This window comes from Colius striatus, chromosome 2 (assembly GCF_028858725.1).
Source record: "Colius striatus isolate bColStr4 chromosome 2, bColStr4.1.hap1, whole genome shotgun sequence".
Lineage (NCBI taxonomy): Eukaryota > Metazoa > Chordata > Aves > Coliiformes > Coliidae > Colius > Colius striatus.
Window position 1 is genome coordinate 116,824,495 of NC_084760.1, and position 11,149 is coordinate 116,835,643.

General features: G+C 52.5%; 1 protein-coding gene across 1 annotated transcript in view; it reads left to right on the forward strand.

Moving 5' to 3' along the window:
- PAK5 (p21 (RAC1) activated kinase 5) overlaps window positions 1-10,709 on the forward strand; it is a 36,144-nt gene extending 25,435 nt beyond the window's left edge. Inside the window, exons 3-8 of the mRNA XM_061989254.1 lie at window positions 664-1,155; window positions 2,641-2,774; window positions 5,074-5,200; window positions 7,915-8,040; window positions 9,864-9,998; window positions 10,548-10,709. Of these exons, the coding sequence (XP_061845238.1) occupies window positions 664-1,155; window positions 2,641-2,774; window positions 5,074-5,200; window positions 7,915-8,040; window positions 9,864-9,998; window positions 10,548-10,703 (1,170 nt within the window). The 3' untranslated portion in view covers window positions 10,704-10,709. The remainder of the gene's footprint in view (window positions 1-663; window positions 1,156-2,640; window positions 2,775-5,073; window positions 5,201-7,914; window positions 8,041-9,863; window positions 9,999-10,547) is intronic.
- Window positions 10,710-11,149: the final 440 nt, after the last annotated feature.

Here is an 11,149-nt window from a genome sequence, read left to right on the forward strand (position 1 = left end):
AGGGAAGGAACCTGCAAATGGACGAGGCCTCCCGTTGGGATCATTTCCTCTGCGACTCGTCTCCGATTCCAGATGAAAATGAGCAGTCCCGTGGCACTGCCCTTCGGTAGCGTGTCGCTCTGGAAAATGGGTCTAAGAAATGGTGAATGGAATCAGGCTCCTCGTCACGGTGGGGCACGCGCTCAGCCAAACGGCAGAGGGGAGAGGGAGGAGGAGGTGATGGGTTTCACCTCTACCAGAGGTTGGGTCATCCCCAGGTTGCTGGAAACGAGCGTGAGAAGAGAGGTAAGGGCCGGTATTACCCAGGGACTGGGGTTTGGAAGGAAAGACACCGATTGGAATTTGCCAAAGGTCTGCCGGTTGTGCAAGGCATGAGTTATTGGGGGCCAACAGCGCTGAGCGCCGCAGGTGCAGAGCAGATACGCTTTTTGGAGCGTATGCTTTCATTAAACAGGTACCTGGACAGAAAAACAGACCGGAGAGGCACAAAAGATGCTGCTGAGAGCATGGCAGCCCAGCGGCCTAAAAGTCTCTTTTCACACACAGGGTGGCAGCATCCCAGCGAGAAGAATGGGCACGTGCCAGAGCACGTTGTGCCGGCACCCGCCGAGGAGCGAGCAGAGTCCCTTAAGCCACGTTCACTCCTCTGCTCTTGCCTTGCAGGTGGATTACGATCGAGCGCAGATGGTCGTCAGCCCACCGCTCTCCGGGTCGGACACCTACCCCAGGGGCCCGGTAAAGCTACCTCAAAGCCAGAGCAAAGTCAGCTATTCAAGCAGCAGCTACCAGTACCCTTTGGTGTACCACAAAGCATCTCACTATCACCAGCCAGCTCTCCAGCCCGGCTCTCCCTATATTTCCACCGCCTCCTACCCCAGCTCCCCGAGTATCACGTCAAGTGCTTATCCTCCACCCAGCTGGGGCTCCTCCTCGGACCAGCAGCCCTCCAGGGTGTCCCACGAACAGTTCAGAGCTGCCCTGCAGCTCGTGGTGAGCCCCGGCGACCCCCGGGAGTACTTGGACAGCTTCATCAAGATCGGGGAGGGCTCCACGGGGATCGTCTGCATCGCCACCGAGAAGCACACCGGGAAGCAGGTCGCCGTGAAGAAGATGGATCTCAGGAAACAGCAGAGGAGGGAGCTGCTCTTTAATGAGGTACATCATTTTGGGGAGACGTGGTGGGTTTTGAAGGCGGGAGAGGTGGGCCAAGTGGCGACCTCCAGAGCCAAAGGGAGACCTTCCGAATGAGATGGCGTAGAGTCCTCTGTGCTAATCTCCACTCTCCTTTCCTGAGCAGTTGCAGCCAGTTCAGAGCCCACAACTAGTAATGGGAGATTATTTTCCTTCTGTGCACTTGTTAAAAATGCAGAGAACGCTGGTTTTCGTTTTGCCTTTTTCACTCCGTTTGGTGTTGAGAATCCTTTCTGCAACTCCAAGTGTTTTCAAATGTTGTTACTTCTCACCCCCTTAAGGAATCTGGTTGTGCTCCCTAGTCAGGATGGCTTGTGAATCCACCCATTCACAAAAGCACTGCAGGTCCCCAGGGAAACCTCTTGGGAGAACTAACCTTTTGCTTCCTTTATTTGACCTGTAAGACACTCTTCCCTCAGCACGCAACAGACTGGTTTCTTTAAAAGCTTGTTTAAAAGTACTGCTTTGTGACAAACTTCACCCAGTTCTCCTTTGCCCAGAGCAGGAGTGGAGCGGGTGTCGGGGCTTTGTTTTGCCTCTGCTGGAAGCCCGCACAGAATCGCGTCGCGGTAGCTGCAGCCGAGCGTCTCTGGCAGGGTCACATCTTGCAGCGGGTCCTACGTGCTGAGCGGGACCAAGCTGGTTCCCTGACACGCTCCAGTCACTGGATGTCGTCTGAAACGCTCCTTTTTGTCAGTGCTGAGATTCCTCTGTCAACACCAAAAGCTTCCCTGGCTGAGGTTTTCTCTCCCTATGGCCTTTCTGCCATCTGCGGTCCCGATCCCGTACAGACCCTTTTCACGGAATCTCAAGGGCTGGAAGGGACCTGGAAAGATCATCCAGTGCAACCCCCCTGCCAGAGCAGGACCTCTTAGAGTAGGGCACACAGGAACTCATCCAGCTGGGTTTGGAAAGTCTCCAGAGAAGGAGACTCCACACCCTACACCTGGGCAGCCCCTTGCAGTGCTCCCTCACCCGAACAGGGAAGAAATTCTTCCTTGTATTTCTTTGGAACCTCTTATATTCCAACTTGTCTCATGAGCATCCCCTACATCGACAGCATCCTGCTGAAATTGCCTGCAAAGTAGTCTTTGATAGGCAATGAAGGCAGCTCTGATGGGCTGAGAGATTGGTCAGGTCAAGAAAACCAGACAGAAAATAAATGTGAAAGCAACTGTCAGTAAAAAACAAACGGCCCTGTTCCTGCAGCCTGACAAAAACACCCCAATTATCTACCACTTACAATTTAGCACTAAAGAGTCTTCCTAATGTGTTGAGATGACTGTTATTTTTATGTAAAGACACTGATTGTTGTCAATGAGTTGGCACAAGCATTAGGGAGGGTGTGATTCACCTTTGCAAAGCACAAAGAGGAAAGCACGGGGAGAAGAAGGTCAAAAGCAGCGTCTGGTCACGCATTTGACGTGTTGTCTTTCCTCTTCCTCGCAGGTTGTAATCATGAGGGATTACCATCACGAGAACGTGGTTGACATGTACAACAGTTACCTCGTCGGCGACGAGCTGTGGGTCGTGATGGAGTTTTTGGAGGGCGGCGCTTTGACGGATATCGTGACTCACACGAGGTGGGTTGGCCGGGCCGGGGAGGGGGGAGCCAGGCAGGGGCTGGGGCTGTTCTTTGTCCTTCTTCAGATAGGTTTTTAAAGGTATATTTATGGCTGTGTATTTGTGTATCATGTAAAATACGTAGGTTCTCTTCCCCCTCTACTCTGCCCTGGGGAGGACTCATCCAGAGTCCAGTGTGCGGTTCTGGGCTCCCCAGCTCGAGAGGGACGGGGGGTTTCTAGACAGAGTTCAGTGGAGGGCTACAAAGATGTTGAGGGGACTGGAACATCTCTCTTAAGAGGAATAGCAGTGATACCCAGGGTTGTTTAGCCTGGAGAAGACCGGGGTGGAACCTTATCGGCATTTATAAGTACCTAAAGGGTGGATGGGATGGCACACGTTCTGTAGCACCCAGCGACGGGATAAGGAGTAACAGACATAAGCTGGAACACCAAAAGTTCCACTTAAATGCAAGGAAAAACTCCTTTGGTGTCGAGTTGAGAGAGCCCTGGCCCAGGCTGCCCAGGGAGGGAGTGGAGGCTCCTTCTCTGGAGGCTTCCAAACCCACCCGGACGCCTTCCCGTGCCCCCTGATCGAGGGGAACCCGCTTTAGCAGGGGGTCGGGCCGGACGAGCTCTGGAGGTTCTTCCAACCCCCACCATTCTGGGATTCTGTGACTCTCTGAAATATTTATATAAGTATGTATGTGTATAGCTATATAGGCACGTGTGTTACGTATATACATACTGAATATGCATACTGGAGCACCCTCCTGTTACCGGCCACTGTTATAAGCCACTGCAGATGGATTCCAGTCGGTAGCAGCATTTTTAAACAGAAGGCAAGGCACTATCTGAAAGGACTTGCTGGCAGATGAGGATTTGCTAGCGCTTCAGGAGGTAATTTAGCAGCAACACGACTTTCAGCCCTCACTTCCTAAAATAGCCCAAAGAAAGAGATAATCTTCTTTTCCCCGTTTGGCGATCCGTGGTGGCGTTTTTGCTGTCGTAACGACGTCGGTTCTGAGGGCGATTTCTCTCCGTGCTCGTAGCCACGCCGTCAGAAATGTTACCTGCTTAAGCATAATAGGAAAAGGATTTTTGTGTCAGAATATTTGTGCCTATGATGGAGCTTGTTCCCATGGTCAGTTAATACCGCGCCTGTAAAGAAGGTGATTCGCCAGCACAGAAGCTGTAGCGTGTGGAACTGCTCTTCCTCTTCTGAGGGGAGACGTGAGCTAGTACGGCCCTCTTTGTATCTGCCCTTCACTCATCTTTTCCTGATAAGCAGCATAAAGTGACCCAGGAAAGAGGAATTCTTTCTTTCGTTTCCTCCTCCCGAGTAAAACCCCAAACCAGCGGGGAGAGTATTTTGGGCGAGCAAGGAGTGGTAAATAGGAACATTTCTCTCGTAGTGGAACGATGCCTTAACCGCAAGCAGAGCTGTAACACAGGTGTTTTATTCTTCAGCATGGCTTTAGCTGAAGGAAATCACAGCATTCCAAGTTGTTTGTTAACTGCTGCTCTCCAGATTATCTAAAGCTCCACCTTAGACATTTCAGACAGGAGTTTAATGGCAAAGAGATGTTCCCAGGGCACCGCTTCTGAGGAGCTGTCATCTACTTTGTTAGTCAAAATAAGTCTTTCCTTAATCTTCCTTGGGGGGGTGTTTTTCACCCTCAAAGATTTTGCTAAAATACTGCAAAGGCAGGCAAAGTTAAGGCAGAAATTTCCACGGGTATCTTTGTGCTCACTGGAAACGGGGAAGCGGTGCCCGGGCGCGGGACCCGTCGCCGTCGCTTCTGCCGGAACGAGGGTTGGCATGGAAATGAAGACTCTTGCTGCTTATTTTTTCTACTGAAATGCCCTGAGTGTTTTTTTATGGAAGGCATAAAAGCAAAGAAGCGCTCTCGAGCAGCTGCACCCAGGGCCCGATGTTTTGCCTGCACAATTAAGAGGGTTTCATCTCGTATGTATTCCACGCCTGTTTCCATCCCAGCAGCGATTTGCCCTCCTTGGCAGGCAGTGAGTTTACTGTAAATAAGGCTTTTCCTTCATTTCCCAGAGGGAAACGGGCACATGGGAACAGGCTCCATCACATGGTACACGAGGCTCACGCAGAGTTGTCCCTTACCCCTCATCTCACCCTTTCTGACATAAACTGGAGCAGAGTCCCCCTTTAGAGCTGACGCCTAAAAGATCTCGTGGCTGGCTGTATACAGGCCTGAAGGGGGACTTGTGCCTCTCTGCTGCAGCTCCCCTTTGCCCCTTTCCCCCTCTCCCCGAGCACTCAGCTCCTGTTCCCTCCTCGCCGTTGCAGGATGAACGAGGAGCAGATCGCGACCGTCTGCCTGTCGGTGCTGCGCGCCCTGTCCTACCTGCACACCCAGGGCGTCATCCACCGCGACATCAAAAGCGACTCCATCCTCCTCACCAGCGACGGCAGGGTGAGTGCCCAGCGGTTCCTCTCTTAGCTCAAAAGACACCCAGACCCAAAAGGCCAGGCCTGAGACACGGAGGGATGTGGTCTGGTGATGCATCAGAGAAAGAGGCCTGGCCCGGCCGGTGATTGACGTCTCCATGCAGAGTCCCCGGGGGCGGGGGATTGGAGCCATCAAAAGGTAGAGACAGTAGAAACTGTGCCACGTGGGTGACAGTTAGGTGACAGGAGGCTGTATTTTATGCTGCACTGCTTCATAAACCGCTTCTGCTCTGATGCCTCTCCAAACTGCTGCATTTTCACAACACGGTTCTCAAGCTTTCCTACGTGTGCTGTGTTTTCCTGTGTTAGTTAGGAGGCTGACATTCAATCTGGACAACTAGGAAATATTCTGCGTTACTGCTGCAACAGTCCCCCGATGAAGCGAGTGGGTTTTACCGTAGGTGCACTTAGAAGATGCTCGAGAGTACCCGTTTCCGTTTCCTTGGATGGGATGCTGCTGTCAGGGAATCGGTCTGTCTTTGTGTTGTGAATGAGTAGGGAAAGGGAGATAAAATGCTGTACACCATACTCATCTGATAGCAAATCCAAGTTTGCATGGAAATCAAACTGTTTGATCCCAAAGACAGTATTTACTTAGGAGGAGGAAGGAGAATTTGGGCAGCAGCGTTTCTGGGCGTACACGGCCAGAGAACTCGGGGCACCTAAAACTCGTGACACCCAAAAGCCTAGGTGGAAACAGGGAAATCCCTCTTAGGTAAAAAACCCTACTCCCTGCTTGAGTTAGGCACGACTTAGCTTCTCACCTCGTGGCCCCGTTGGGATGATTTGAGTGGAAGGGGATGTCCTCGTGACCAGAGAGCACCCTAAGCAGGGTCGCTCCGGTGGCGTTACCCGCCTAAAGCTAGACTGAGCCCTAGAGCTGGGTTTGGAGCCAGTTTTACCTTCAGGTGTAAAGCTCTTGGCTCCACAGGCCCGGTGCGATTCCATGGTCAAATGCTGTCCTTTATCACTGGATTTCCCCTTCCCCGAGCGAGAGGGATTTTCTTCCCGCAGCGGTTGCGGGCCGCTCCCGTTAATCCTGTCGGGGGAAGAACGTTCCACGTGTGTAGGAGTTCTTCAGTTGTGGTTTCAGTCCATGCCACTGAAATAGCATCAGATCTGCTCTCAGGATCTGCATACAGTGCCTCATTATCCTCATTACTCCAGTACTTATTATCTGCATTGCAGATTTCTTCATGGCTGCCTCGTGCAATTAGCCTTTTTTTAGAAAAGCCTCTTCTTTTATGTACTCGAGTGAGCAATAGATATGCAAAGGCTCTTGTGCCTCCTACAAAAGGAGACCGGGCTCTGCTTCCAAAACACACATTATTTTTGCCACTCTTCATCCTGTAAACTGGAAAAAACCCCAGATTTAGCACGGAGCACTTGGCTCTTGTTGGCTTTGTTTTAGAAACACCAACAATCATTTGGTAATTCTGTTAAAAATGATACCCTGGGTTGTTAAAAAGCAAAAGTAATGTCTGTGCTCAATCCAAAAGAGAAACAAATCGGCGCAGAACATCAAATGCCAGCCCACACAGTGCAGGGATTTATGCAGCTTCCCACCTGAGGTCTCCCGGGGTCGTTGAGGCTCACGTGGCATCCCCGGGCGCCGAGGACGCGGTCGGGTCGGACGTGGGTCACGGTGGCTCTGTGTGATGCGCAGATGAGGGTGATGGGGGTTAGAGGGGTGTCCAGGAAGACCTTTAGGGTGGCATATGGGACTGCAAAGAAATAGTTGGGAGGAAAACAAAGCCACTGCTGCCTGAAGGAACGGGCTGTTTCTGGAAAGGGGTGATGCCACCGGCACTCGGAGCAGGTTGTTTCGGTCGGTGGTCGGAGGAGGTCTCGCCTCGGTGTTGTGCAGCAACAAGGAGGGAGAGGTGATAATTTTCCATAATTGTTGTTGAGCAAAGCACCAAGCCTGGCATAAAAGCATGAGCGGTGTGACGATACAGCAAGAGCCGCTCTCTGCGGCTCTTGTATGTATCCCATGATTTCCGCTGGAGGTCAGTGCCACGGCTGCCAAAGGGACAGCGCTGTCTTTAATTCCCAAGTTCCCAGCAAAGAGAGCAGGTCCCCTTCAGTCTTACAACCATTTTTGAAGAATGTTGTACCATTCCTTGCCTTCTCCAAAAGAACCCCCTCACTGCAGAGAGTTTCTTTAGCCAATGGTGCAAAGAGTGAGGTCCCGATCTGGAAGAGTCATTGGCGGGGGTATCGCTTTGTGTGAGTCTGGGGTCATGCTGTGGTGGGAGGGGTGAAGGCTACTTGTTTCATCTGTTCTATGGCAAATTCACAGATTATGTATGTCATAGAAACAACAGGTGTGGTATGTGTCACTTGGAATATGTACATTAATCACTGTACATACATAGACTGCAAATTTGAGGGGCGGGGGTGTATATATATATATATATATATATATATATATACATGTTCCTGTGTGACCTGATCTAGGTGAACCTGCTTCTGCAGGGGGGGTTGGACTAGATGATCTCTAAAGGTCCCTTCCAACCCCACCATGCTATGAATCTGTAGTTGATAGATACGATAGATAGATGCCCCCTCATGCTGCCAAAGCTCTGCTGCTGCTTTGTCCCAGGCAACCCCTGCAGCTGGAGATGTGTGTTTGGGAGGTACCGGCCTTGTTATTCACCAGGAGCTTTTTCTTTTCAGATAAAATTGTCTGACTTTGGGTTCTGTGCCCAAGTGTCAAAGGAGGTGCCCAGGAGGAAGTCTCTGGTGGGGACGCCGTACTGGATGGCCCCAGAGGTGATCTCCCGCCTGCCCTACGGCACCGAGGTGAGCGCAGCTGGGCAGGGACCCGAGGTGGCTGTACTGGGGCTGTGGGAGTTCTCTTGCAATGGATTTGAAGCAAAATGTAGTTGAAAGCAATTATGTTTGCCCTGGAGTGCAACCTCATACGTGTTGAAGGCAAAGCTGTCAAGCCATGACTCGGTTAAGCACACTAAGCAGTGTACAGGCGGTTACAGGATTTAGCTTGGGGTGCCATGTTAAAGCAAACCAGTAGCACTTTCACACCGTGGAAGACATTTAGATGATCTTTAATATCAAAGCTGCAAGCTGGAGCTGCAGGTGTCTACACCTGCGTGTGCCAAAGGAGCAGCTGAGTCGTGTGCCTGTACTGCACAGCCACGTCACGGCAGTGTTTGCACATTGCTGCTGGCAGAGATGTGCTCGGTGTTCATCCAAAGCCGGAGATCCCCTTCCTCTGGCTGAGCGTGGCGAAGGCACAGGCGTGTGTCCCTGGAGGGTCCCGCACGGAGGAGCTGGCTGGGTGCCTTGGATGGAGCGTTCACCTCCACACTAGCTCATTGCAGTCATTGCTCTCATTAGCTGAGAAGGAGGGGGAAAAGAACAAAGGAACTATTTTAAGCACTGATATAAGATCTGAAAAAAGCAAGCCACACATTGTTGTTGGAGCCCTTCAGATGAGCCCAGCAAGGTGGGGACCCAGCAGCTGTGCCTTGGGAAGCTGTGAGTCACAGCAGTTCTGCACTACCAGCCCGGGGAGAGTAACCCCTCCCCTCCTACGCTGAGAGCTGGCAGACTCCCCTTCCCAGCCACAGACAGGGCTGCGTTTTCTCCTCTGCCTGGTGAGGGAAGTCATCTCGTGCTCCATAGTGCCTATAGTTACAGCTGCAGAGAGCAAACCCACAAGACAGATCTGTATAGGCAAGTAAGAAGAGCTCCTGCAGGCACCACGCACCCTGCAGACGCTTACCCTCACCGAGGGCCTGTGGTGTCCCCAGAGACATTCCAAGGGTAATAACAGCAGCTACTATTGGCCTGTTAATAACACCAAAGGGATTAGAAAGTGACTGAAGTTAAAACCATGCTAGGTTTCCCCACCAGAAGGGAAAGAAAAGGATGGAAGCTGAAGGATAGTGTTAGCAAAAGCAGCGTGGACTGGTCTTGGCTGTATCTGGGCTGGCAAGTGACAGGAACGACATGCAGTAGAGGATTGGGGTTCTGCTGCTCTGCAGCAGGCCAGGACCAGGAAAGGGAAAGGAGGGGGAAAGGCACGTGGTTTTGGGTTTAAGCTGGAGCCAAATCTTTTCCCAAAGCAATTATGTTATATTTAATCATTGTTACGTATTATATAATGTGTTGTCTGTGCTTGCTGGAAATGAGTCCGGGGTTAGGAATTGCCCGTGTTTGTTTTCAGGTCTGAAACAGAATTCCTGTAGTCTTTGAGATTCAGGAGCAATAGAGCAACCGAGTTTCACTCTGCACTCCCACCTAGCTGCACATTTTCACAGCAGTGGAGAGTAGCCAAGCTGGGGTGCGGGTCCAGCACAGCCTCTCAAAAGGAGCAGCCTTGGCAGGGCTTCGGTGGGCATCACCCACAGCAGCTGCACGGCCAGGTTGGCAAGGCATTTTTTCTCTTTAATGTACTTAATGCTCAGAGCACAAGAAGTGTTGATTGGTGGCGATGGCGTAGCAGGGTTGCCTTAGCCCAGGCTCAGACGGACAGTGTAACGGCATCAGCCATGCTCCCATTAGCCCCCTCTTGGCACTGCCCATCGGGGGGGGGGGTCACCGGTGGCCTGGGTGTTACAGGTGCTGTCTGTGTGTTCCAGGTGGTTCTCTGTGTGTTACAGGTGGATATCTGGTCCCTGGGCATCATGGTGATAGAGATGATAGACGGCGAGCCTCCGTACTTCAACGAGCCGCCGCTGCAGGCCATGCGCCGCATCCGGGACAACCTGCCGCCGCGGGTGAAGGACGTGCACAAGGTCAGGCTCGCCTGAGGCGCCTAATAAGTCCATAGCCACACGCTTCCAGGCCCAAAGGGTAAACTCCATCTTTAAGGGGCCACCTTAGACAGCGGTTCCTTCTGAGAACTTGCAGGAGGAGGAAGTTGGAGCTGAGCAGAGCCTCGGGCTCGCCGCATTTCCCATCCTGCCCGAGGAGCAGAGCATCAGCACTGCTGTGGGTGGCCGCTACGTGGGTGCCCACTGCCAGAGCCTTGGGGTACCTCCCACTTAGCCCCGTGGATGTCAGATTTAAACCCTCAGCATGCTTTAATGATGTTAACCTTCAGCCTGTTCATGTTTCTCTCACCCACAGCACGCAAAGCAGGGTGGCGTGTGCTGTTCTGCATTGTGCTGAGGCACAGATACTCAATGCTAAGGGCACCCAGAGATCACATAGCCCTTCAGCTCAGGGCATCTCCTCCCCTAGGAAAGCTCAGGGTGGCTCTTGCCCTGCGTCCCAAGCAACGTGGCACGCACAGGCTGGCACCGGTTCCCCTGCTCATCTCTAACCCCAGCGTTGTGTTACAGGTCTCCTCGGTCCTCCGCGGCTTCCTGGACTCAATGCTGGTGCGGGAACCTTTGCAGAGAGCCACAGCACAGGAACTGTTGAGACACCCCTTCCTCAAGCTGGCCGGGCCCCCTTCCTGCATCGTGCCCCTCATGCGGCAGCACAGGCACCGCTGACGCCGCCGGCTCTCCCCGCAGGGTGGGTGTAGGCTGTGAGGAGAGCCCGGCCGGGGGCACGGATGAGGCACAACCTGGGGAGGAACCGAGCCCCGTGGAGGGCAGGAAACCCCCTGGGAGCCACAGGCTGGGGCCACGAGGGTGAAGGGACGGGGCACCCTCACTCACTGGTGTTTTCTCAGCCCTCCAGGCAGAAGGCGAAGGTGGCGGGAGAGGTGATTAGCAGAGATAGCACAACCAGGGTGGCACAGCAGCACTGTCGTGCAGGCTATGGCCCTTCTCTTTGAGAAGAACACTTTTCTGACTACAGAAACAAACAAAAGAGCACTTTTTATGCGAGTCACGGCAGCGCAATGTATTTTGCAAGAGATTTGTAACGTTCTGTACAGGATGTTTTGATAACTTTGCAGTACTTTGTCACGTAACCCTTGTGTTTGTTGAAGTGT